At 35.1% G+C, this 26,265-nt stretch overlaps 4 protein-coding genes across 4 annotated transcripts; 1 reads left to right on the top strand and 3 right to left on the bottom strand.

Moving 5' to 3' along the window:
* Positions 1 to 1,719: 1,719 nt before the first annotated feature.
* On the bottom strand, positions 1,720 to 5,678 carry LOC145792659 (uncharacterized). Its single transcript, XM_082873841.1, has 2 exons — positions 2,790 to 5,678; positions 1,720 to 2,708 (listed from the first exon to the last, which is right to left on the bottom strand). The coding sequence occupies exons 1-2, from the start codon at positions 3,267 to 3,269 to the stop codon at positions 1,872 to 1,874; spliced, it is 1,317 nt and encodes a 438-aa protein (XP_082729967.1). The 5' UTR covers positions 3,270 to 5,678; the 3' UTR covers positions 1,720 to 1,871.
* A 4,648-nt stretch (positions 5,679 to 10,326) lies between these two features.
* Positions 10,327 to 11,016, bottom strand: LOC145793316 (protein FAR1-RELATED SEQUENCE 6-like). The gene has a single exon (XM_082876115.1). It carries the CDS (start codon positions 11,014 to 11,016, stop codon positions 10,327 to 10,329), a length of 690 nt encoding a protein of 229 aa, XP_082732241.1.
* A 72-nt stretch (positions 11,017 to 11,088) lies between these two features.
* On the bottom strand, positions 11,089 to 13,661 carry LOC145793315 (protein FAR1-RELATED SEQUENCE 5-like). The gene is made up of 2 exons (XM_082876114.1): positions 13,429 to 13,661; positions 11,089 to 11,971 (listed from the first exon to the last, which is right to left on the bottom strand). The coding sequence occupies exons 1-2, from the start codon at positions 13,659 to 13,661 to the stop codon at positions 11,089 to 11,091; spliced, it is 1,116 nt and encodes a 371-aa protein (XP_082732240.1).
* Positions 13,662 to 14,537: 876 nt separating this feature from the next.
* LOC114260557 (lysine histidine transporter-like 8) lies at positions 14,538 to 22,225 on the top strand. Its single transcript, XM_028200706.2, has 5 exons — positions 14,538 to 15,111; positions 19,227 to 19,360; positions 20,206 to 20,633; positions 20,712 to 20,843; positions 21,398 to 22,225. The coding sequence occupies exons 1-5, from the start codon at positions 14,750 to 14,752 to the stop codon at positions 21,881 to 21,883; spliced, it is 1,542 nt and encodes a 513-aa protein (XP_028056507.1). The 5' UTR covers positions 14,538 to 14,749; the 3' UTR covers positions 21,884 to 22,225.
* The last annotated feature ends 4,040 nt before the right edge of the window (positions 22,226 to 26,265 follow it).

Raw genomic sequence — 26,265 nt, 5'->3', positions numbered from 1 at the left:
TCCTCAAAGCAATGGGCAAGCAGAGGCGTCCAACAAAGTAATCCTGGATGGAATAAAGAAGAGGCTCCAGGCAGCAAAAGGAAAGTGGGTGGACGAGCTACCCAACGTACTTTGGGCATATCGGACTACGCCGAGAAGATCAACAGGAGAATCCCCCTTTGCCATGGCCTATGGCACAGAAGCAGTCATCCCATTAGAGATCGGCATCCCAGGGATCAGAACCCAGGGAGTAGAGAATGGCACCAATGACATACTCTTAGCCCGAGACCTGGATTTACTAGAAGAACGAAGAGAGAAGGCTGCAATTCAGCTTGCAGTATACCAGCAACAGCTTGCCAGAGCTTACAACAAGAAAGTTAATCCAAGGGATTTTCAAGTCGGCGACTTAGTCCTAAGAAAAGTCGTCGGGAACAAGAAGGATCCCAGGGAGGGCAAGCTTGGCCCAAACTGGGAAGGACCCTACAGAGTTACTTCAGTATTAGGCAATGGAGCATATCGGCTTGAAGACAACGAGGGCAAAGCATTGCCCAGACCTTGGAATACTTGTAATTTGAAATTTTTCTATCATTAGAAAAACATCATTGTTTGGCCGATGTTATCAATAAAATCTTTTCAGAATCCTTTCAACATGATCGATTGATAAAGTTATGCATGGATGTTTTTGAAGACATATCAAACTCAAAGTTAAGCCGATATTATTCCTTAATCCACTTGTTGAAATTTGTAGCAATTTACAAGTTGGAATTAAGCTGATTCCTTATCTTCACTTGTTGAAATTTGTAGCAATTTACAAATTGAAGTTAAGCCGATGTTATTCCTTGATCCACTTGTTGAAATTTGTAGCAATTTACAAGTTGGAATCAAGCTGATTCCTTATCTTCACTTGTTGAAATTTGTAGCAATTTACAAGTTGAAGATAAGCCGATGTTATTCCTTGATCCACTTGTTGAAATTTGTAGCAATTTACAAGTTGGAATCAAGCTGATTCCTTATCTTCACTTGTTGAAATTTGTAGCAATTTACAAGTTGAAGATAAGCCGATGTTATTCCTTGATCCACTTGTTGAAATTTGTAGCAATTTACAAGTTGGAATCAAGCTGATTCCTTATCTTCACTTGTTGAAATTTGTAGCAATTTACAAGTTGAAGATAAGCCGATGTTATTCCTTAATTCACTTGTTGAAATTTGTAGCAATTTACAAGTTGGAATTAAGCTGATTCCTTATCTTCACTTGTTGAAATTTGTAGCAATTTACAAGTCGAAGATAGGCCGAGGTTATTGCTTAAGTTTTCATAGCAATATGTGGGTTGTTTAAACCCTAGAGAAGATGCTTAACACTTGTTGAAATTTGTAGCAATTTACAAGTTTATGTTAAGCCGACGTATGATCACCCACTAAGGTATACAGAAAATTAACGGGTTGAAGCAAAGGTTAAGTATATTGTTTAGACGCTTGTTGAAATTTGTAGCAATTTACAAGTAGATTAGAACGAAATCATTATTTAAATACTTGTTGAAAACTTGAAAAAAAAGATGGCAAAAGTATACATTGAGTAGTATATGTTTTGTGCTTATCAAAATTTATACAAGGTTTGCAGGTCAGTATCTTGCCGAAGTAAAAGCTTTGCAGTTATACCCGAGGTATGTAACCCCGAGAAGATTGCACAAAGAAAGCAGAAAGCAAGCAAAAATTTCTAAGTATAGAACTACGCAGAAGCAAACAACAGAACATCATAAGATTGACATATCCATAGCAAGAACAGTTGCAAATACATACTGAAAAAGGCACATCGGCCATAAGAAGGAATATACATTGTCCGGGAATTGAAAGAAAAAACAAAGTCCAAAATCCAGAAAAGAAAGAAGGGAAAATCAAGACTCTTGAACATCAGCAGCAGCAGGAACTGGAACCTCGGATGATTCAGCTGGAATCTCCTCGGCCACCTTCTCCGTTTGTATTTCGGCATCTATCTCTGCCAAAGTTGTGTCAAGACTTCTTTCAGTCAGAAGGAGGTCAGATGATAGACACCCTGGAACAGACTCCTTGGACACTTCCTCAGCATCATCACCCCCCTCATCTTGAGTTAAGTCCATAACCAATTCAGCGGGAGGAGGGGACTTGACTTCGGCAGCATTCTTGGGTTTTCTCACCAAGGCCTCACCATCATCATTTTCTTCATCTTCCTCCTCGGCCTCGGACTCTGACTCACCAGCAGGAGGAGGTGGAGGAAATGGTAACGGAATAGCATCGGCCTGACGCAATGGCGAGTCAGCAGGAAGGTCAAGCTTCTTTATCAAGGACATCCAACCAAGGGAAAATCCCCTGTTGCATGCCTGCCTGACTTGAAGCTTGTAGTCTTCTGCAACGTCGGCCATACCTTGAGCATAGGCCTTTTCATCGGCCTCTTTGATTTCGGCCTCCTTGGTGGCCAGCGCTTGTTGAAGTTCTTTTTGCGCTTGGACCTTCTGAGCCTCGGCCTCCCTTTTCTCGGCTTCAGCTACTTTTTTAACGGCTTCAGCAGCTTCGGCCTTTTCAAGAGCTAAGGTTTGGTTCTTCGTTGCAACCTCGGCTTGATCCTCTAGTTTTTTCATTTTTACTTCAAGGGCCCTTAATTCTCTCTTCATTGAAGTTGCTTCCCTCTTCATATCAACCAATCTTTGACGATTCTCAAAGGATTGCATTGAAAATGAATGGGCATGTTGGATAGCCTGAATGAAAACAGAAGTATCAGAAAATTTTCTCAGAAAGAAAAAGAAGGAAGAAACATAAATACAAACAGAAATACTTACTTGAGCAGAGTGTTGGAGCATAAGAGCATAATTTTCATACTCACTAAAACTGGCATTTCGCTCCAAGTCATTCGGTAGGAGGAGAGCAGTGCTAAGAGCGACAGCAACATTAATGTCGTCAGCACTCTCGCTAGCCATAATGGGCCTGTCCTCCAGAGATAGATCAGGGGCCCATGGGACGTCGGGCTTCTTTGAAGCCGAGGTCGTCGCAGACGATGACCTTGGCCGCTTTGTTTGTGTAGACCCTGAGGGTTGACCCTCAGCAGATCTCTTGGTGGAGACAGAGGCTGATTTCTTGCTTTCTGCCAGCTTTGAAATAGGCACAGTATCTTCAGCTTCGGCATCTGTAGCCTTGGCCTTAGGCTGAGCCCTTTTTACTCTCTTTTGTTTGGGTGGGAGCATTGTTTGCGCTGGTACGACTTCGGCGTCAGTTGGAATGTCGGCAAGAAGATCTTGGACGACAGGCTTTGAACGAACCATTTCGGCTGTTTTTACAAGCTTTCTTCGGCGTCTACGTTCTGGAATTGGTATTAAGTAGGGGGCCGAAGTTGATGGAAGGTCGGCTGGGGCAGATGTGGATTCTTGATCTGTTCGGGATGTAGAAGCAGTTAAGGTTGTGGCTGTAGGTGGAGAAAGGCTCTTTTTCCTTTTTCTTGGGACGTCGGGTAAGGTGGATTTGTATGTAGGGATGAAGTTTAGTAATACTGGGGCTTTTCGTTTATGGATTGGGAGGCCTAGAAGTGTTTTCAGATCTGTTCCTGGGAAGAAGGATTGGCGAAAATTTTTCGGTGGCTGATGAAGATCTGCAAAGAAACAGACGTCAGAAATAAAGTATTAAAATCTTAAGTAAAAACAACTAAGTGTTGACTCAAGGCTCTTACTCTTGCCCTCTGTAAGTGTTCGAGGAAGAGGGTAGAGGTGGACATCTTCATCTGGGCCAAATTCCCAATTTCCAGAGGCAATAAGAAAGTCATCTCCAGCCCCCTTGTTGGAGTCTGGAAGGTCGGCTATAATCTTGTACTGAGTGGATCTCGGCTTAAGGTAATAGACAAAACCCCTATCCTTCAGATCGAGAGGACACATGGTATAACAATATTGAAGGTCGGCCAGGGTGATTCTAAGGTTTTCTTGCCTAGCTAAGGCAATAATACCGTTAATTACCCTATAGGAGTTGATAGTAAGTTGCATAGGGTTCAGCTTATAGAAATGGAGAACTTGACGAAAGAGGGGATCGAGTGGAAGCCGAAGTCCACATTCGGTAAAAGCAACTATTGGAAAGGGCATTGTATGATCTGTGGGCACGATGGTATCATTATCCCCAGCCAATTTAAGATGAACATCGGCTGGGATAGAGAATTCTTGTCTAAAGTATTCAAGTTTTGTTGGGGTATTCACCCTATGCCTCCACATACCCATTATGTTGGCTTAAACTAAGAGGAATCTGTCTTAAAAGATGGGCGTTTTTCAAGTTTCCCTAAAGATTAAGGGTTCTACAGACAAATCCCAAATCTATGAACTATGAAGATAAAGATCGAGGGCACAGATCTGGGACAGATACAAAAAAGAAGAAAACAAAGACGAAGTTTCAGATTCAAGAACAGAGGTATAGTTCTCAGAAGCAATAGAGATACAGAAACAAATCAAGAAACAGCAGCAAAGAGAATGATGGAAAAGCATAGAAGCTCAAAGTATAGCCACAAATTCAAGAGACAAATAAATCCCAGACCTCGAACAAAACCAGTAATGGCAGTAGACAGACAAAAGCACATAAAGAGAATTGAAGAATTAAAAGAAAGCGTCTTACCAGAACAAATGAAGCCAAGGCAGTGCTCACCAAACCCAGAAACCAGTTGCAACAACAAAGAGGGCTTTTGCAAGAATGAAGGATCAAAAGCAGTTCCAGAAGAAAGTTTGAAGCAATGGCGGATTCGAAGAAGAAAAAGCTTTCAGAAAGAGAGAGAACGAGAAGACAGAATGAAAAAAGTGAAGGAAAAGAAGAGGCAAAAAAGAGTTTTGTCAAAAATCTGAAACGGCGGCAAAAATAGGGCAATTATTGCGCCTAGAGCAACGCACGCGTCAGACGGCGCAGACGAACGAACAGACAGCTTCAGGCGCGTCACTGACACGCTCCAATAAAGATGAAACACGTAAAAGAAACAGTTAGATATGCATGACAGCTCATGCGCGTAGGGGAGTACGACCGAAGCCTCGTTCTCCGAAGAGAACACGTCGGCTGAAAGAAGATAATCTTGGCAAAACAGTTTTTTTGAACCATTGCTCAGAAAAGAAGTGACAAAATTTCGAACAGTGTAGGTTCCATCACCTCAGAATGCCGAGGTAATGGAACCTAGGGGGCAGTTGTGGGGACATATTTTCTGAATACCAACACGTGGCATGGTGACGCCGACGTGTCAGCCGAGGTGCCACGTGCCCTGGTAGTTAAGCCGAGGTAATCTCGGATAAGCCGAGGTCATCTCCGAAGATATCGGAATCCGAAGATAAGGGACAAGAGTCCTGAAGCAAAGAGGGGACTTAATTAAGATAAGGATAAACCCCTTAGGGAGTTTATCTCTATCTCCTAAAGAGTCCAGAGTAAGTACTAAGATTGGGGTACACAGAAGTCATATTTCTAGTTGGACTTGGATTAAGTATATTATAAAAGAGAGGCACCCCCGTGGGTCTAAGGTATGTAATTCATACTTTGAGTATTCAGTTTAATACTTGATTATCCTTGAGAAACATACTGACTTGATCGTCGGAGTGCCCCCGGGTGGAAGAACCACCGCCGGAGCTTTTCCTTTCTGTTACAGGTTGTTGGAGCCATCTATTCTGCCGGTGCTTTGCTGCTGATCACTAAACGGGCAGTGTGGTTAGATTTTTACCCACACAATAATAATAATAATAATAATAATAACAACAAGATAAGAGAAGAGTTTTAAAAATAATTTCAAATTATATTTAAAAAATATATCTAATTAACGTGTTTACTTTAAAATATAATTTAAAAATAGAATTGAGTTTAAAAGGCCAACAAAATAATAGTCAAGTTTTTTATTTGGTTTTGTTGATGATGGGCTGGGCGCCTATGTGCTTGTTTGGGATGTCTTATTAGGATTAAAATAATCATATAAAACAAAATAAGTTATTTAACTATTTTGTTTTGTTGATGATGGGCTGGGCCCCTATGTGCTTGTTTGGGATGTCTTATTAGGATTGAAATAATCATATAAAAGAAAATAAGTTATTTTAGTTAAATAAGATAAAATGTAACATTCAACTCATAATTATTTTATTTTTTTATTATAAAAGTTAAAAAAATTAAAAAGTCTATCGCAAAAGAGAGTTTTTTGCTCCAGACTAAAATAATTAAAAAATTAAAAAATCAAAAACTAATCCATATCCCAAACGAGTTCTATCTAAGCACATTCATGTTAGTTTACTTGTGGGTCAATTTTTATTTTATTTTATTATTATTATTATTATTTTTTTGGGTGTATTTGGTAGGAAAAAGTTCTGACTTTTTGGGTTAACTAAAAAATAAATTAAAATAGTTAATAAAATAAAATATCACATTAAATTTATAATTATTTTTTTTTCACAAATATCATATTTAATTATAAGAAAATCCAACCCTCTTCTCAAATATAACTATTTTAGCACACAAAAATGCTTCCCACCCCCAGTTGTCCCGACCGCCAGTGACCCCCAGTGAGGTGGCACTCACATGATAGTCAGGTGACTGTGACTGTAAGACCCAAACAACAACAGGTTCACATTTCATTTTGAAATTTTCCCCCCTCCCCCCTCAAACAACGGTAACAGCTACTGACCCCCCACTTCGACGCCTGACTCCCACTCCGACGCCGGCGACCACTCCTTCCCTTCACTCCGACACCAACAGCTCGTTCCCTCCACTCGCGAATCTCTCTGTCTCTCCTTCCCTTCACTTCAGCTGTATGTATATCTGCGTATATATATATATATATCTATTTCCTGTTCGATGAATTGTGGCATTTGGGAAATTTGTGAAATTTCATTTATTATCTGTGAAATTTCTATCTATTATCTGTGAAATTTCCTTTTGATTAGGGAATTGTGGCACTTTCATTTACGAATTGTGGCCTTTTTAGTTGGAGTCTTACATTGCCTTAAACGTGTTCGATGAAATTCCCCAACGAAATGTTTAATCTAATCATTTACCTTTTTGAATTGGTTCAATTTCTCCAGTGCATAATTTCTTGATTAAATCAATTTCAGGTTTAAAGCACTCTTTATAATCAATTATGAAAACCAAGATAGATACAGGTCAACAGGTTTGTAATTGCTTATAAGCAATTATGAAAACCTGAAATTTATAAGCAATTGGTAACTGATTAGGCAAGGAACCAAAAAAATTGAACTACCTGTATTAGTAATTTAGTTCAATATTTGAGTGAACTACCTGTATTGCTTATAATTACAATATCTGAGTGAACTAAATTGAACTAAATTATAAGCAATTGGTAACTAAAAACATAAAAAATTGCTACAGGACTTCTCTATCACTTTCAGGAGATTTATCACTTAGAGTAAGCAATATGAATTTTATTAGTTTGGTTGGTGGAGGTAGGCTACAAAAAACTAAAATTGCTGTGATGCTCAAAGAAACAAATAAAAGGGCCTTTTTCTTCCCCATAGCCAGTAGGTTTAATGACATTGCTAACTACCCTTAATATGGATATGTTAGCAAAACTCTAAGGTACATGTTGTAAACACACAAACACACATGTAAGGATGGAAATGTGTATTGGGCATGTGTTTATGTTTCAGATTGCCCCTGCTATCTTTAATCTGAGGTTTTCCTTTTATTTTTATGGTTTTCTGCATGAATTTCCATGATCACATTCTGTTATCTTTTCTAAAGCTGTATTAAGATCATTTGAATATATATATTTGAAATTTCTGTTTATCAATGACTAAATAGTACATAAAGGAAAACTGAACTTCATAATGTTAAATGGTTTCCTCAACTTGAAGTATTATGTTGGTACCAACTCCAACTGAACTCCTGCAGTTATAGAATGGGCCTTACTCTAAATGGATTTTGGTTGATAAGCTTATATTTTGGTTGCTACAGGACTCCTTATAACTGTAAAATTCATTATAAGGATGAAACCATCAAGGGGAAAATGAAGGATTGTATAAGAACTTCTTCTACTTGGATAATGGATCAGCTACAGGACTCCTCTGTCACTTTCAGCCTTGTGAAGCTAAAATAGAGGAGTTGTGAAGCTGAATCAGATTTGTTGACTTCATACCATTTTCCTAATTATTTTTCATCAGAAATACTTTTAAGGCAATAATTCCAGCATTGTACAACAAGACCAAACTACATTCAATTAAAGGGTATTTCTGCTACATGATGACTAAGAAGAGTTGGGTGTTAGAAGTTCATTCACACTAAAATAGTTTACTTAACTTAACTTAACTTATTAACTTACACTAAAATAGTTCATAACCAGTGTCGCTATTTCTCCCTTAACTTAACTTATTAACTTTACTTAACTTGCTATTTGTCCCTCTTTGCGGATGTCAAGTTCAAGTGTCAGTGGCAGTAGCTCAGGTTGGTTGACATACGTCAATAGAAATTGTCATACTTGTAATAAAAAGGCCACCATCAAAATATCACAAACCGATCAAAACAAGAACAAGTTATTCTACTATTGTAATGTTTGTGGTTTTATCGGATGGTGTTTACCTACGAATCCAGAATATGGAGGTCATCAAATTCAAAGAGACGAAGTCCCAACTATCGGTGAACAAGTTATGACCGAACAACTTCAAGCTATGACCGAATAACAAATACAGATGACGGAACAACTTTGAATTCAGAACGCAAAGATGCAAAAGTTGATATATATGTTGTCCGTGTTGTTTGTAATTGGTGCCTTTAAACTTATGAATATGTAATAAGTAGAAGTAGATGTCAATGTACAAGTTCAAGTAGACTTAATACTTTTGTGATGTTTTGGAGGAAGTTATGTTTTGTTGTGTATTGAAACCTACTTATTGTACCTCTTTTGTGGTCACTGGAATGGAAAATGGTTTGTTCAAATTTGTACACTTTCTTCAATACTCATTGAATGGACATTGTTAAATACAGGAAACTGTTGAATACAAGGTAACTATTGTTGAATGCAGGTAAACTATTGAACATGGTAAATTGAACATGCTAAATAAACATTGTATATTAAATAACAAAGTTTGAAACTCAAAATAATAGACTACATAATTTCCAATCTTCTCAACATCAAAGTTTGAAACTCATAATAGTAGACTATATAATATCCAATCTTCTCAACATCAAAGTTTGACACTCATGATAATAGACTACATAATTTCCAATCTTCTCAACATCAAAGTTTGAAACTCATAATAGTAGACTACATAATATCCAATCTTCTCAATATCAAAGTTTGAAACTCATGATAATAGACTACATAATTTCCAATCTTCTCAACATCAAAGTAAACAACTCAGATTAGTAGACTACATAATTTCCAATCTCAAAACAAACAGTTGGAATACATAGAAACTAGTCAAACAAGTCTGTAATATCCAAGCTTCCCGATGCAGAACCATAAATCTGTGTTGGAGCACTCATCAAACTTCCCTGTGTGCCACTTACGAAGTCCGATGGAGTAAGAGATGTGCCTTCAATATCATGGGCCACCTATGACAATTCATTGCAAAAAGTACATGTTAGAACAATACACTTTGCAAAAGTACATGAAGTACTCTTTCGAATACACTTTGTAAAAGTACATGAAGGCCTCTTTGGAACACGTACCGGTACATACATACTATTTTCTGTGCCAACCATATAAGGATAATACGGTGTTTGAGCTTGAGCTTGAGCTTGAGCTTCAGGTTGAAATCGGAGCAACTTAGCAACCTGTATGTTTTGAAGAATAATTACAGATTGAAATTTATGAATTGCTTTTACATACTTCAATAGACTTTGTCAAAAAAAAAACATTTGAATACACAATTTACCTTTGATTTTGTTTATTTTTTTTGCCGTTGCCTTGAACTGATTAACAATTTGATCTACTTTGGCAACCTTCCGTTTCGTAACTGGACAACCTCTTCGCCGAGCAACCAAAGGACTAATCACCTTCCTACTAGTACCTCCTTGTGTAGAACCGGTGTGAATCAGACTTCTTGTTGAACATGGTAAATTACTCCCATCACCGGATTCTTCTTTAATGACTCTCTCCTTGATTTCATTCAACCCAAGGTCTATAATTCTAGTTTTGCCTTCAGAGTTACCAGCAAGCTGTACAATAGCAATCAATTTTTTGTTCATCCTCTCATAGGTACTTGCATTGAAATCATTCCCAAAGCTGGTGTATGTGGTTTTGATGCATGCGTATTCTTTATCCATATCTTTTCTCCACCGGGGCAAAATGTATTTACTTGGCACCTCATTTATGCATCTTCTGACATGCACAGAGAGTGAGTGAGCACACATAATGCCTCTAAAATCAAACAACCGTCATATGCATTGAACTTCACATTCAGTTGAATTAAAATAGACAACAAAGTCCACATGCTTCATCTTCTGATAAACTACCATCGCTTCTTGGACATTATATATAGAAATTGATCCCTCATCTTTCACAATCACCGCTTGACAGTAAACTAATCTCTTCAACTCTCCTTGAACTTCTTTGAATTTCGCATTGGTGTAGGTTTGCTGAAATTGCTTCTCAAACCCGTATATAGTTAGGCAATCAAACAATTTGTGTCGAGACTTGAAGTCTGCTTTCTTCTCTTTCTCTACCTTATTTCTCAAGGCATTGTCATATTGTTCAACAAATTGCTTCAATGTAGTTTTTGGATTTACATATCCATCAAAAAACGCATTCATACTTTCACTTCGTTGTGTAGTTGACATGCCAGCCCAAAAAATGTCTTTAACATAGACAGATACCCATCGATTCTGCTCATCATATAGTACCCCCAACCACTCATTATCATAAAGATTGAATGTTGAAAGCATCTCTTCCCATTTACTCTCAAATTCAACTCTTGTCAAACAGTCATAAACTGCATTTTGCATAGCCAACTTTATGGCTTCATACTGAGCATATCCTTTCAACTTCTCCGGAATTTTCTTCATGATATGCCATAAACACCACCGATGTCGAGCTTGTGGAAACACAATTTCTATAGCATTTTGCATAGCTCTACACTGATCAGTTATGATAGCTTTTGGCGGATGATTTGACATGCAACTTAACCATGACTTGAATAGCTAAACAAATGTGTTAGTGTCTTCACTAGACAACAATCCACAACCAAGCAAAATGGACTGTCCATGGTGATTAACTCCGACAAATGGAGCAAATGGCATGTCATATTTGTTCGTCAAATAAGTTGTGTCAAATGAAACGACATCTCCAAATGCTTCATAAGTCGCCCGACTCCTTGCATCAGCCCAAAACAAGTTTCTAATGCGAAACTCCTCATCAACATCAATCACATAAAAGAATCTCTCACTATGTGCTTGCATCCTCATAAAATAACTTTGAAGTGATTCGGCATCACCTTCCCCAAGCCTCAACCTTCTAGCTCTCTCAATGTTATTTCTTGCATCTCGCTCGTCAAATGTCAATGACTCGTATCCCCCCGCTTCAACAACCATTGAATGAAAGTTCCTAGACACCCCAATCCCTGCTTGATCATTAATTTCTAATCTTCTCTTCACAGGAGTAAGAATTTTCTTATTCATTGCAAAATGACGTGAGTCGGTGGGAATCAAATCCTGATTATGCTCAAGGTTAACTGTGGTTAGTTTATATCTCTCATCCTTTTGTACACTACCTCGTACCCTTGCTATGCAACCAATTTTTGTGAACAAACATGGCTTCAGAGGGTTGACTTCAGATGTCTTTTTTCTCTGCCCCACTCGAGAACATTCAATTGCAAAGTTTAGCAATTGCCCATCATCTCCAAAATGTTGTGCTCTATGTGCTATAGAAAATGCAACATGCTTAGCATATTTGCCATAAAATGTGTACACCTCTTTCCTTGAGCTAAAACACATACCCTTTTTAGGTTCTTCAACGTGTTCACCCTCATTTATTAAAGGATTCTCACCAACATTTGAATCAACCTCCATTTCTCCACTTTGCGTACTGAAATAACAATTAAACAAATATCATTTTCGTAACAATGCCCAAACAAAAATACTATTTACAAATTATGGAACTAAACTTCATATTTCAGATTTTATATAAGTTGTTTACAGATTATTGAACTACACGGTTTACAGATTATGGAACTATTCATAATTGTGAACCAAATTTCATATCTCACATTACTTATCTCACAAAATTACTTATCTCACATTACTTTTCATAATTGGAACTACACTGTTTACTTATCTCACAAAAATGTCTACAAATTACTCATATTCAGATTACAGATTATCTAACACTGCCCAAATTTCATATTTCATATTATATAACAATTACTCATAAAATAACCACAGTTAATCATAGGTCCAAAATGACAGATTATATTTCATATTATGTTTACAGATTATATTTCAGATTTCATAGGTCCAAAATGACAAATTGATTAGAATTAATTTCAAATTTCCTTCCTTGTATCGAATTTACAATTACCAGTAACTGTGTTTACACACAAGGAATGACAAATTGATAATATGTTTACTTCTACTTATTACCAGTAACTGTGTTTACACACAAGGAATGACAAATGCATAATATGCTTACACATAAGGAATGACAAATTGATTAGAATTAATTTCAGCAATTTACCTAAAAAACACAACTCTTGTCCAAAATGACAAATTGATTACAGTTTACAGATTATATTTCAGATTTCAGAATTAGCATATAACTGAAAGAGAACTCAAGTTGGATTACCGTATGAAATTGATTTTTTACCTCATAAACCAGATTAATGGACAGAGACAGAGCAGAGCAAAACCAGATAGAGCAAAATTACAGGACTTTTGAGGATAGATGAGAGCGAGTAATCTGATATGGTGGAGGAGGAGGAAATTTCACATTCTTCTGAAGAAATGAGTTAACATCTGAGACCCACTTCCACAACCCATACGGAGAATTTCAATCCTTCTGGAGAAAGACTAGCCACTAGTTTTTGTAGAAATTCCCGGCGAGCTATGGTGGAGGAGGAGGATGGCGGCGAGAGGTGAGGATAGGCGAGGGAAGACAGATGAGGATAGACGACGATGGCGGCAAGAGTTGAGGACAGACGAGGGAAGACAGAAATTCCCGCTTTTTCCTCTTTTTTTTTTTTTTTTTTTTTTCCAGCTGTGTTTACACATCAGTTGCCACCTCATCACCATGTCACTGGGGGTCACCATGTCACTAGGGGTCTGTAGCGGGATTGTTTAGCATATTAAAATACAGAAATGTTTTGTAGCTCGAAACATCTTCCCCCGAATGGCCCGAATTTATGAAGCGACGTCGTTTTCATTTTGAATATTTTTTTTTCCCTTCTTTCCCTTCCACTTGTGATCGTTGACACCATGAGATGTCCGAGAGGAACAACCACGATCTAAGCCGAGATCGAGGTGATGGAGAGAGGTTCTTTGCGGTACCAGAAGAATTGATTGAGAAATGAGAGGAGGACGCAAGCTAGGGTTCCGAGAGTCCAGATACGGAAGGTTACTACCGGCAAGGTCTGGTCGTCGGTGACCGGAACAGTCAGAGCTACCTGCTCGATCGGAGAGTTCTCTTCCCCATACGGTTCATGAGGTGATATTTCAAAAGTGGAGGCATCAACTTGGTCTTCTTCTTCCTTATGAACTACACATTCAAGCAAAGAAGGCATGTACCGTTAGTTTATGAAACAACCATTGAGAAATTTCAGAGAATGAAGAAGTAAAGAAGATAAGTTCTTACTTAGTGGAGCTGAGATTTCCTGGGAAGATGTCATCTCTTCTTGATTCTCTCTCTCTCTCTTAGATTTCCCTTCCACTTCTTTCTCTTTTTTAAATTCGGGCGATTCGGGGGCCCATTTTCGAGCTACATAACGGTTCTGATTAAAATAACTAAAAACTAAAATAATTTAGTAAAATAACCAACTTTCAAAAACACCCATTTTTATCTACGAAACATCACATCCTAATTATAAAAAAATCAAACTCTTTTATAAAATATAACTATTTCAACCTATTAAAATAACTAAAAATTAAAATAAAATCTCATTTAGTAATATCATTTTTTAATTTAAAAGTCAAAAATTCACTAAAAAAAATTAAAAAGTCAATAATTTATACAAAAAAAATCAAAGATTATCTTTTCTATCTATTTTTTTCACATTTTTTCATAAAAAATTAAAAAATTATTTCAAACATACTAATTTTTCTAACCTCATATTTTAGTAAAAAAATTAAAAACTACTAAAATAGTACTCCATCCGTCCCAAAATATTAGCCCCTTATTCCATTTTTCATTGTCCCAAAATATTAGTCCCTCCTCAAAAATCAAGTACAAAAATAATATAAATTTCCTATTTTACCCTTCTTTTAAATTAATAAACAACATAAAAAGTACAATTATGCATTGATATTCTCAAAAAATGTACTATCAAAAGGATAATTTTGGAAAATCAACTTTTTTCAAATGTAATAATTGTACTACCAAAAAAAGTTAGATTCCCCAAAATGGACCATTATTTTGGGACGGAGGGAGTAACAAACTTTCAAAAACACCCACTTTTGTCTACGAAACCAGAGTTTGAAAACCCACCCTCCCTCCCCTCCAAACAGACTTATAAAAAGCAGAGCACAGAAAGCATAAACAAAACAAACAAAGAAAGCTTCTTGTCGTGCACACTCCCTCCCACTGACTGACTGAAGAGGCGAGACATCGAGAGACAGAAGATAGACAGACACAGAGGCCAGCCACTAGCAGCAGATGGATGAGAGGCCGGAGACGGAGCTGATATGTTCGATACCAGCAACGCCGAGGGCTTCAACGCCGGAGACGCAGACGCCGTCCGGGCAGAGGTCTCCTAGGCCTGCTTCCAAGGCATCGACAGGCTGGACGCCGACGTCGTTGTTGAGCCCCATTGGGACTCCTATGAAGAGGGTCCTGGTAAACATGAAGGCCTACCTTGAGGAAGTTGGCCACCTGACGAAACTGAACCCTCAGGACGCTTGGCTGCCCATCACGGAGTCCCGCAACGGCAATGCCCACTACTCTGCTTTCCACAATCTCAATGCTGGTGTTGGCTTCCAGGCCTTGGTTTTACCTGTCGCCTTCTCTTTCCTCGGCTGGTACGTACATACGTTCGTTTTAATCTCAATGTAAATCTTGTTGCTACTTAGTTTCCTACATTTGGCATTTATTATGGGTTTGATTTATGGTGCTTGTTACATGTTCTATGAGATGGAGCTAAGATTATAGATCAGTCTTCCAAACACCTAGTTTTGGTCATCGCCTCTACATTTTCTTACTTCCTTTTACTTCACTTTCAATTTTTGCTGTTGTTGTCCTAATTGTTGTTTTTCAATGAGACAGTCTTCCATTTTCGTTCTCCTCATTCTTACAAGTCTATCATGTTCAAAATTTTCCTTCCCAATCTTGTTTGTCTCTTTGTCTCTTTGTCTCTTGAATATATAAAGAGTTGTTTCCTTTTTGGTGGGTCATGTCGTACAAGTCGCATAATAAAAACAAACAAATTCATATTTAATAAATTAAATTACCAAACATGAAATTATGGGATTAAATCATACAACTCGATGAACAAAAATATTCAACAAAATACAATGGTAATAGAAAGCAACCGAAAACTTTGTAATACTATAGTCTCTTTAAAACAGATTCTCCGCCCCACCGTGGGTGCTGGAGATATATTGACATCTTTCTCCTAAGATACGATAGTTTAGACCCACTAACGCAAAAGCACCTTCTGTTAGCTCTAGCGAACCGATAATAGCAACACTCTCTTATACAGGAAGAATAATATAGGGTAGACTGACTGTATATGAAAGCCAAAAATTATGTACCTAATACCAAGGAGGAGGTCTCCTTTATACACAATGGGAGAAAGAGGAGCTTTTCTGCAACAAATGCATAATTTAATTTCTACAAAATTAAAGAAATAATGTAGGAAAACTGATGGTGTAAATTACCATATTAAATGCAGAGGTTACACATAATATAGACATGTATGTATATCTGCAGCCACCAAATAAACCTAACCCAAAAAGATTAGGTTGATAGACCACTAATCCGACCTAACCCAAACCTAACCCGTGTAGAGGTTGCACACAATATAGACGTGTGTATATCTGCAGTTACTTAATTAACCTAATCCAAAAAGATTAGATTGATGGATCACCAATCCAGCCTAGCCCAAATCTAACCCATTTTAACAAGCCTCAAACCTGAAGCCCCAAGTCCCAAGATCCACGACCTGCGCTTGTGGCAATTTTTGCATAACCAACTTGGACCATAGTTTTGGCCCAATCTCACCCTTGAAACATCCATAACTCCATTTTTTCGAAAAATTTAAATGCCCCAAATAGCTCATAACCTTATCAAAAATTTGAGGTTTAAATACCCATCAATACTTTTATCTGCAATCAATATGAGATTAGTAGTTTTACACCATTCTCAATACTTTATTTATGATGCCAATTTTATGAGACAATTTGTCATTCAATTCTTAATATTTTTCGTCATTCTTTTTATAATATAAAGATCTTGATACAAAGAATCTAAATCAATTGATCTCACTTCAATCAATAGTTGGGATCTACTTTAATTTCATGTTAAAGTCACCATAAAACTATTTTTTTCAACAAGTAATTGATTAAAGTCGATGGTTTGTGGGTCTACCCGCCCCCATCTTTCTTTTTTTCTCTTTTTCGAATGTCGTAGTGGATTTGATATGAATGGAAGAAAGAAAAGTATCTTGTGGCAAAGTCATTTCCTTTCATCTTTTGCTTTGCTCTTTTATCCATCCTAAAGGAAAATATTTTACAAACAGATTTTTCAGAATGTGGAAATTATATAAGTTATAATGAAGGGTGTTTTAGTTGAAAATGAAAGGAGTATAAACGGCCACATCTTTATGCAGAATTTTGTATTTCTATGTTATTATTCCAGCCTAAATTATTCTAGGGGTCTGACACCAGACTGGAGCCTCTGCCCTCTCATGGTTCTGTTTCTTTGTAAGAGAATTATAACAGTTGGACCACGCTTTAAACTTTGAATAGTACTCTTTTTCCCTTTCACTTTACTGTATTGATTTCACCTGAATCTTAATCAGTTTTTTAAAGAGGAAATATCTCTGCTATTCACCTATTTATTTCAATTTTTGTCTCGCCTTTTCTTTTCTTCTACTTCTTCTTCTTCTTCTTTTTCTTTTTGGAATTATTTTCTTAAGAACATTAAATTTATGGGTCTTATACAGAACATTTGATCGGTTCAAATATACTATATATACATGTGTATATTTACTTTTTTTTCTTCCAATTATTGGATTCTATAGAGACCCAAACGGTTTATGCAAACCCGATGCCATGTGAAGATATTATCGTTTGGTCAATTCAAGTATTTTTAAGGGTGGCAAAGTGTTTTACAGACTGACAAAAAACAAGGGGTTATATACATATTTCATAGCATAATAATTTTTGTGTGACATGACTGAAAACTGAAGAAGAATTTGTTTGTTTCCCTTTTGACAAATTAGCCACTTTTACCACATCTGTTTTGGATGGTACCTCCATGCTCAAGGAGGGAACGGCTAGGCCAGTCGGATAATTCATTGGATTCATTTTGGTTGAGGGTGATGCCAATCAATGACTCCATTCTAGCTTAGCTTCTTATCATACATTTATTTTTCTATATTCACAAACCTAGAGCCATCATAACATAATCATAATACTTGCTTCATTTCAAAATAAAATGTTAGCATGGAAATAGGGTTATTCATCCATATAGGATGGAACCTTTATTCTACTACCACACTAACAGAGTTTGAGCTGCTTACTATCTGCTCCCTTAGCATGATTTGCTGCCTCTCTTTAACGGCATCGTTTGACCATAAACTTTTGGACACATTCAATCCAAAATCAATTGACAATCACTCATAACATGTTAAAAAATTTGGATACATCCATCCAAAGTTTGAACTCTTCTAACATACCCGTGCTTCATCGGAGTGACAAAATTTCATCATAATGTCCACTTTGATAAATATCTCATTCTGATAATTACCTTTAACATGAGAGTATTTTTATATAATTATGGTTACGGGCCCTCCTCTGCAATCAAGCTATGAAACCCTTGTTTTATTTTATTTATTTACTTTTACATCTACTAATCTCTAGTGTTTCTTGTGTGATTAGGAGTTCGTTTGGGGTGTGTTATATAAGCATACTTTTTATATTTTTTATATTTTTTGAGTCACATTACCTTTCTATTTTTCTGCACATCTTCTTGTAAAAAGATAAAAAATGTACAGATTTAGATGGAAAAGGAAGCATCGTTGTGGAAATTCATTTCATACCTTCAATACCTTCTTTTACCATTGACTAAATTATTAAATAGATATGTCATCCATTTGGGACCCACTCATAAAGATTATATTCTCACCAAAAAAATAATTGTGCTTTTCTTTTTTAGAAGAGACTCAAGTGTTGCATTGCATGCTTTGCTGTTCTTTTTTTTTTTTGGCATCTTTTTTTCTTTATTCTATTCATAATATAATGCAATATCTATTTTCTCATCATTTCATGTAGTAGCTCAGGAACTCTTTGCCAGAAAATAGCATGCTGCCTTTAATTGTGGAACTTCTGCTTTACCAGGAATCCATTTTTCGCCAGAAATGCTAACAGTAATAATAATAAGTAAAACAAAATAAAATAAAATACTCAATCAACTCAAGGAGTTTAATTTTTAATTTCAAGAAAGGATCTGGATGCATCATGTTTCTGAGGATGCTATCTTAATGGTATGACATATACTCATTCTTGCCCAATTAAGAGTTTGTTTAATATTATACAATCAGCCATATAGTTACATGGCTTTTTTATTTTATTTTATTTTTATTTTTTATATCATAATGTTTGGGGGTACAGAAAATTTGAAACAAATTATTGAAGGGAGCGTCTACTAAACTTCGTTAACAAAAATCCACTCGTCTGTTAAGTTTGTTGCATTGCGAACTTTTATGAATCCCGTCCCTGTAAGAAAAGAGTAATACTCAGGGCTTCATTCCATTTGGGTCAATTGACTTGGTGCCTAGAGGAGAACAAACAAGAACAATTTGCTTAATTAACTTGGCTTGCCATTCCAATTATTCTTCCTTACTCAGAAATACCTTTTCTAAATCTGAATCAGCATCAGCGATCTTAAATTTTACTTCTAATGTTGTATACAGGAGTTGGGGAATACTTTCCTTAACAATAGCCTACATCTGGCAACTTTACACCCTGTGGATTCTAGTTCAGCTACATGAAGCAGTTCCTGGGAAGAGGTACAACAGATATGTGGAGCTTGCACAAGCTGCATTTGGTGAGATCGAATTCTATGCCCGCCTTTTAGTTGCAAAAAATTCATCAACTTAACCTGCAATTTTAACTGTTATAACTATCAATTTTGCGTACTGATATGAATATGAGAGAATACATGGGCAGAAATGCATTTTCCAACTCAACTAAGTTTTCATGTCTCTGCATGAACCCAACCATTCAGGTAATGGCCATAAGATCTTTCACTTTTTAACTGGGCAATCGTGATGTAGGGAAGTTTGCAGAACCAAGAATGTTGCATTAGGAATAATCAAGAACAAACACAAAGAAGATAAACTCTCTATTTTTCTCAAAATTTATTAATAATTAAAACACACTACCTCTAGCCATAAAGCTTTCAACCTTATTTAAAATGATAACAATCCTAACAATGCTAACAATATTAATAAGGAAAATAAAATCTTGACAAGCTAATTATAATTCTTATAGACCAAGCAACTAACAGAACAAAATATCTAATAGAATAGGAAACTAAAAATTATTGCCTTAAGTAATAATTCTAGAAAAAAATAAAAATCTTTATTTGCTAAAATCACACTTCCATCAAATCAGCAACTAAACCAATTACATATTTATGTGGGTGCAAAAGTAACTCATGTAATTGCTGTACAATTAAGATCTTTCACTTTGAATTGGACATGAGTATCTTTATCATGTTATTTCTGTTTGATCCACTCAAAAGAGTAATCTCCATATATTTAACTATTTAAGTAATCTAATTAAATGAAGAACATGATAATGTATTGGGTCATGAGGAAAGATTTTCAAAGATTATTTGCATGCTATTTGCCAATGGTTCATTTGCATTATTACAATTTTCCATTTCAGGGGAACGATTAGGCGTCTGGCTTGCTCTCTTCCCGACAGTTTACTTGTCAGCGGGGACTGCAACTGCTTTGATTCTTATAGGAGGGGAGACCATGAAACTGTTCTTCCAGATAGTTTGTGGACCGCTATGTTCATCAAATCCTCTAACAACAGTGGAGTGGTATCTAGTGTTCACTTTCCTCTGCATTGTATTGTCTCAGCTCCCAAACCTCAACTCAATTGCAGGACTCTCCCTCATAGGGGCAATTACAGCCATAACTTACTCTACTATGGTATGGGTACTCTCAGTGAGCCAACAAAGGCCACCCTCAATCTCATACCACCCCCTTTCATTGCCATCCTTTTCGGCCTCTGTCTTTTCAGTCATGAATGCACTTGGAATTGTTGCCTTTGCATTCAGGGGACACAATCTAGCCCTGGAGATTCAGGTATGCTCTCTGATGATCTAATTTGGTAGTAAAATTTTGTCTAATTGAAAGTGAGTTTTCACGTGGTATTCTCCTTAGGCAACAATGCCATCAACATTCAAACACCCAGCTCACGTGCCCATGTGGAGAGGAGCCAAAGTTGCCTATTTCTTTATTGCCATGTGCTTATTCCCTGTTGCGATTGGAGGCTTTTGGGCCTATGGAAATCTTGTAAGTTTTCTAATTTTCATTATTTTCTTTCATAAATTGACATCTTTGTAATGAGTTAAACAAACAAAAACGATAACAATTTACTCCAACACATACTATAAATGCAGTGGAACCAACAAGGAAGAGGGATAAAAAAGCAATATAAAACTCGACATCCCTGAAACTTCAGATGTATAGCGCGAAACATATAGGGTCAAGTCCCCAATGTCACAATTGTCTAACTAAAAAAATGTGCAGCAGTTAGAAGACAGTTACATCCCCATCTCAGAGGGGGAAACTGAGTTCCAAAGAAGACAATTCTGCTTGTAAAGCTTTGTCCAATCATATTGTAACAATTTGACAACCAAGCATTAGAAATCTTGGTTCGTTAGGAGGACAAACAAACAAATCTCATGTTTTTTTTTTTTTTTTGCCTTATTGGTGTCATGATATTTGATTTCATGTTACCCATCTACAAATTTTCGAGTCTTGCAAATTGCCTATACCATTACGTTGCTGCATCATTAATTGCTCGTTGATGATTGAATTCAGTGTTTTATTTGTTTCTGTTCTAGATGCCCTCGGGAGGGATTCTCAATGCTTTGTTTGCATTTCACAATCATGACATTCCAAGAGGGCTTCTTGCTATGACATTCCTCCTTGTTGTGTTCAACTGTCTGAGTAGTTTCCAAATATATTCAATGCCTGTTTTCGACAGTTTTGAAGCGGGTTACACAAGCCGTACCAACCGCCCTTGTTCAATTTGGGTCAGGTCCGGGTTCCGAGTGTTTTATGGGTTCATCTCCTTCTTCATAGGGGTGGCACTTCCTTTCCTCTCCAGTCTTGCAGGTTTGTTAGGAGGGCTCACTCTTCCGGTCACATTTGCTTATCCTTGTTTCATGTGGGTTCTCATAAAAAAGCCCACAAAATTCAGCTTCAACTGGTATCTTAATTGGATCCTTGGTTGGTTGGGTATTGCTTTCAGCTTGGCCTTTACAATTGGAGGTATTTGGAGTATGGTGAACAATGGCCTTACCCTCAAATTCTTTAAACCCAACTGACATTTTTATAGTTTAGGGTGTATGTGGAGGACTTCTTCAATGCCAAAACAATTTAATTGTTTTTATTATGTTTGCAATTTTCATATTATTTTGTGTCATTATCTTCTTGTGTACGTCTGATCATCATCAGACCCTACAGTGGCAAGAGTATCATGCCCTGAAATTGCCTTTTTTGTCTTTCCAATTTTAATAGCATTGCAACTTTTGAACCACCACAGGAGTCATTTCAACAGATTAGAGAAGAATGTTGTAATGAGACATCATTTCCATTCAAAATTCAAATGTTAAACCTTCCATGTTGAAGTTATGGATCCAACATTGTTGAAATTTATATTGGGATAAGTACAGAGTTTTTTTTTTATTATGAATTGAATGGACCATTATTTGAAATATATTTTCCAGACTTGAAGCAACGCAGATTAGGGGGTCACAACTAGACTTGAGCCAATGCAAAATGACGACTCATGCAAGTGACAGTTATGTATTATACAAAAAAATTTCGAAAGCAAGAGAGAAAAGTCTCAAAAGTACATGCACAACAAAATCTATATGCGGGTGGAGAGATTCGAATCACTAACCTACTAATGAAGTGCAATAGTTTTTCAATTGAGCTACCCGTTGATTTTTGAGATATGTCAACTAAATTAGGAAATTTATATGATTATGTTTTAATTATATATAAAAGGTGTTTGAATCTATGTTAGAATCGAAGTAAGTTAATTCATGAAGACTGGGTTGGTTTAGCTCGTTCCGGGGTCACTTGGTCCTTTAATCACTTGCATGTCATGTTTGGTTGCTAAATTAGAATGCATCAAAGTACAGAGAGGACAGAGGTGGGAGACAAATATGAATGATAAGAAATAAGAGAAATACTACAAACTCACCTTTATCAATTTAGAAATTATTCACAAATTAATCTCTATCACACCCTATACGACTCCACATTATACAAATTAATCTCCACCATACAATCACACATCCAGAAAATTTTGGGTGAATAATTATAACATTGACATAACATTGAAAATAATGGGAAATTCTATGGGAATGTGTACCATATGTCCCAGTTAGGATTTTTTTAGTTTTTTTAGTTATAATTTTTAGGTGGTTAATTATAACTTGATTATAATTTGGTTATACATATTATGGTGTAAGTTATGATTTATTGTGATGTTAGTTATAACATTATTTTCGTTATGATTCAAAAACTTTTTTAATTATATCTTAAATGGTGCTTGATTATAACACCACCTTTTTAAAAAAAGAAAAAAGAGTTATGACTTATAAAGAATTTAGTTATTATTTTTTGTAATCAGCCTAATAAATGGATAAATTGTATTCGAAAGTGTATACCATAGCACTACATTGAATAATAACTCTTTCTAATGTGGGGGGACAATATTTTTTTTTTGAAAAATAAATGCAATCAAATTATGTAATTAAGATCATCTGATCAAATTCACTGTAAAAAAAAAAAAAAAAAAAAAAAAAGATCATCCGATCACTCTCCTCTTTTACAATAACTTGACCCCCTTTACGTGCTGAAACACTATGAAAAATTTAGTGAAACAGTCGCTTAGCATAATTGTGTAGTGTTAAAAATATAAGTAAATATTTTTTAATACATAAAATTCTTTAAAATTTATTTATCATGGATTAAGGACATAAAAAATATCGTTTTTTTTTATTTTAGACAACTTTGCACTTTTATCTTCCATTACTTTTATCTTCCTATTTCAACCATCAACGTAATAATCTCTCTCTCTCTCTCTCTCTCTCTCTCTATATATATATATATATATATATTTAAATTTATATATATTCTTCAATATCCAAAATTGAAAATTCGTACAAGATTGCAAGAGATAGTTTCACAATCGAGTTGTAGAGCTTTGATAATTGCTACATTTTGAATCTTATTTGCTTTATTTCGATAATTGTTTGGATAGAAACTTGCAATTGAACTGTACAAGAGATGTTTAATTCGCTTGTTTTTTTTAAATGAAATAGTGAATAATTGTTAAAAGTTTTTTTTTGTGAGATTGAAGATTGAACAATGTGTATTTCGTTTGTTATAATTATTTTTTGTTTACTATGATTGAAGAACAATGTTTTTATTTGCTGGTATGTCAATTTTACTTTTGTTTACTCTGGTAAAATGCGACTTATGTTTTATTGGGTGATATGCTCTATTTTAAAGTAGTTGTAAAATTTTACTCTAATTTGCTATAACAATATGTAATATATTTTTTGTTTGCTGACTATGTACTAAATTAATATTAAAATTTTATTCTGTTAACATTATCATTTTGTTGTTTTAATAATTTTTTTTTAATATTTCTATTTACGACGACAACAATGATAGTGGTTATAGTGTTTAGTGATGATGATGGTATTTTATTATTTAAATACTAAAATTTCACAATAAATTTAATGGGAATTAGATTAAAATTTTACTGTAATATAGAATAAAATTGTACTGATAATGTTAATTTCAACTGTTAAATTTTTATTAATTTTTATTTAAAGAATTTAATAGCCAACATGAATCTTATTTGATAGATCTTGACGAGATAATTCTAAAAATATTAATTTTATTAAAAAGTGATATTTTAGATCAAAAATTATATTATTTTAAAGTTTAAAATATTAAATTACTCACTAAGAATATTTTAGTAATAGTGATGTGTGTTAGACTTTCAAAGAAATTTTTTTTATACTTGTTCTTAATGTATAAAAGTTTTATTATGAGGGGATTTTTATCAAATTTCCCAAAAGTTAATTGCGGTTGATTGGGAAAGTCAAAATTTTTATTAAAAAAATCCATTTACAAGAAGAAAAAAAAAATAAATCCATTTGCTCCCCCAATATATATAATAAAACCAAATTAGCTAAATTTAGTTATGCTAATTAGAAATGCACAACATTTTTAGTATTATTATTATTATCATTTCTTTTTAGATAAGGTTATTTTAGCCAATAAATTAGGACCATTATTGGTGTGGGTTTGAATTCTTTCGAGTTGGTCATCTCAATTTGTGAAAGAGTTGGGCATGGTGGGCTCATTTTGGAGCCAATTTTATTGATACGAACCGTTCATTTTTAAAACTCATTGAATACTGAAATTATAATTGTCGTCTATTTAAAAAAAATAAAATAATGTGACTCAAACATTTAGTTACCAATGTCTGATTATTTTAATTTTTTGCATAAATATTTTATTTAATAATCTTAAGAAGTGAATGGCTTGAATCACTAAGATCGATTTCAAAATGAGCCCACCAAATTCAAATTTTCTCTCAAATTGAGATGATTAATTTGAAAAAATTCAAATCCTTTTTTAGTTAGCAAAATGATTACCACCCTCTATCAGCACGCCGTCTAAACTAATTTCTAAGGAGTGTCCTACTGTGTCCTTTTAAAAAGGTGCACATCTGTAAAAAAAAAAAAATTATGATTTTTATGATAAAAATTATGGGTGCTTGGCAATAGGTTTTTCTGGTTTCTTGGGCTAAAATAATACTAAAAGATAAAATAAGTTAAAATGGCCAATAACACAAATATCACATTAAATTTACAATTATTTCAATTTTTCTTTCACAAACATGGTATTCAATTACAAAAAAATCTAACTTCCTTTCCAAACACAATTATTTTAATTTACTAAAATAGTTAGAAATTAAAATAGCCTACTTTCTAAACACCCCCTATGATTTTTGTAACGAAAATTACAAGTTACAAAATTGTGGCGTGCATTCTTAAAATTATGAATAAAAAATTTATTTATGTCAAAATTTTACTTTTTGTAAGGAATATATTTTTTTGTATATGGTACATACCATATGCACATTTTTTTGAAACAATAAGTCTGGGAATCTAGACTTATCTATTCATATTTTTTTTGAGTGGGTGGTGGTTTGATGAAAATTAAGTTTGTGTAGTATGAGGTTCATATGTAGAAGAAATCTGAATGACAAGATGATAATTTTAAATAATTTCTGAATAATTAAATCTAAATTCGCAATATTACTATTTTTGAAATGCAAGTGATAGTATTATTGTTCAATTTCTAATGAGGGTTTTGTATTGAGAAATTGGGGTAGCTGCTGATGTGCGGCTAATAGGCCTCATTTTGGAATCAATTTTGATATTTCAAACCATTCAATTTATAGGATACATTGAGTCGAATATATGTATAAAAAATTAAATTGATCAGATATCAAAATTCTTTTTATCAAATTGCATTTACAGTTTTATATTTCAAATTATATTTACCCTTTCTGTTTTTAGATATATATGTTATTTGATAAAAAGACTATTGATGTCCGATCAACTTGATTTTTTTACAAATATATTAATGTACTTTAAAATTTAAACAATTT

Source organism: Camellia sinensis, chromosome 6 (genome assembly GCF_055761805.1).
Source record: "Camellia sinensis isolate YWXY chromosome 6, ASM5576180v1, whole genome shotgun sequence".
Lineage (NCBI taxonomy): Eukaryota > Viridiplantae > Streptophyta > Magnoliopsida > Ericales > Theaceae > Camellia > Camellia sinensis.
This window is presented reverse-complemented; position numbering and strand designations above follow the sequence as displayed.

Coding starts and splice junctions, on each gene's coding strand:
- LOC145792659 (XM_082873841.1), bottom strand. CDS start 3,269: ATGGTTCGTTCAAAGCCTGTCGTCCAAGATCTTCTTGCCGACATTCCA. Junction 2,709..2,789: donor TGCTCCAACACTCTGCTCAA/GTAAGTATTTCT, acceptor GTTTTCATTCAG/GCTATCCAACATGCCCATTC.
- LOC145793316 (XM_082876115.1), bottom strand. CDS start 11,016: ATGCAAAATGCTATAGAAATTGTGTTTCCACAAGCTCGACATCGGTGG.
- LOC145793315 (XM_082876114.1), bottom strand. CDS start 13,661: ATGCCTTCTTTGCTTGAATGTGTAGTTCATAAGGAAGAAGAAGACCAA. Junction 11,972..13,428: donor TTTCTCAATCAATTCTTCTG/GTACCGCAAAGA, acceptor TTGTTATTTCAG/TACGCAAAGTGGAGAAATGG.
- LOC114260557 (XM_028200706.2), top strand. CDS start 14,750: ATGGATGAGAGGCCGGAGACGGAGCTGATATGTTCGATACCAGCAACG. Junction 15,112..19,226: donor GCCTTCTCTTTCCTCGGCTG/GTACGTACATAC, acceptor TGTTGTATACAG/GAGTTGGGGAATACTTTCCT. Junction 19,361..20,205: donor GCTTGCACAAGCTGCATTTG/GTGAGATCGAAT, acceptor TTTCCATTTCAG/GGGAACGATTAGGCGTCTGG.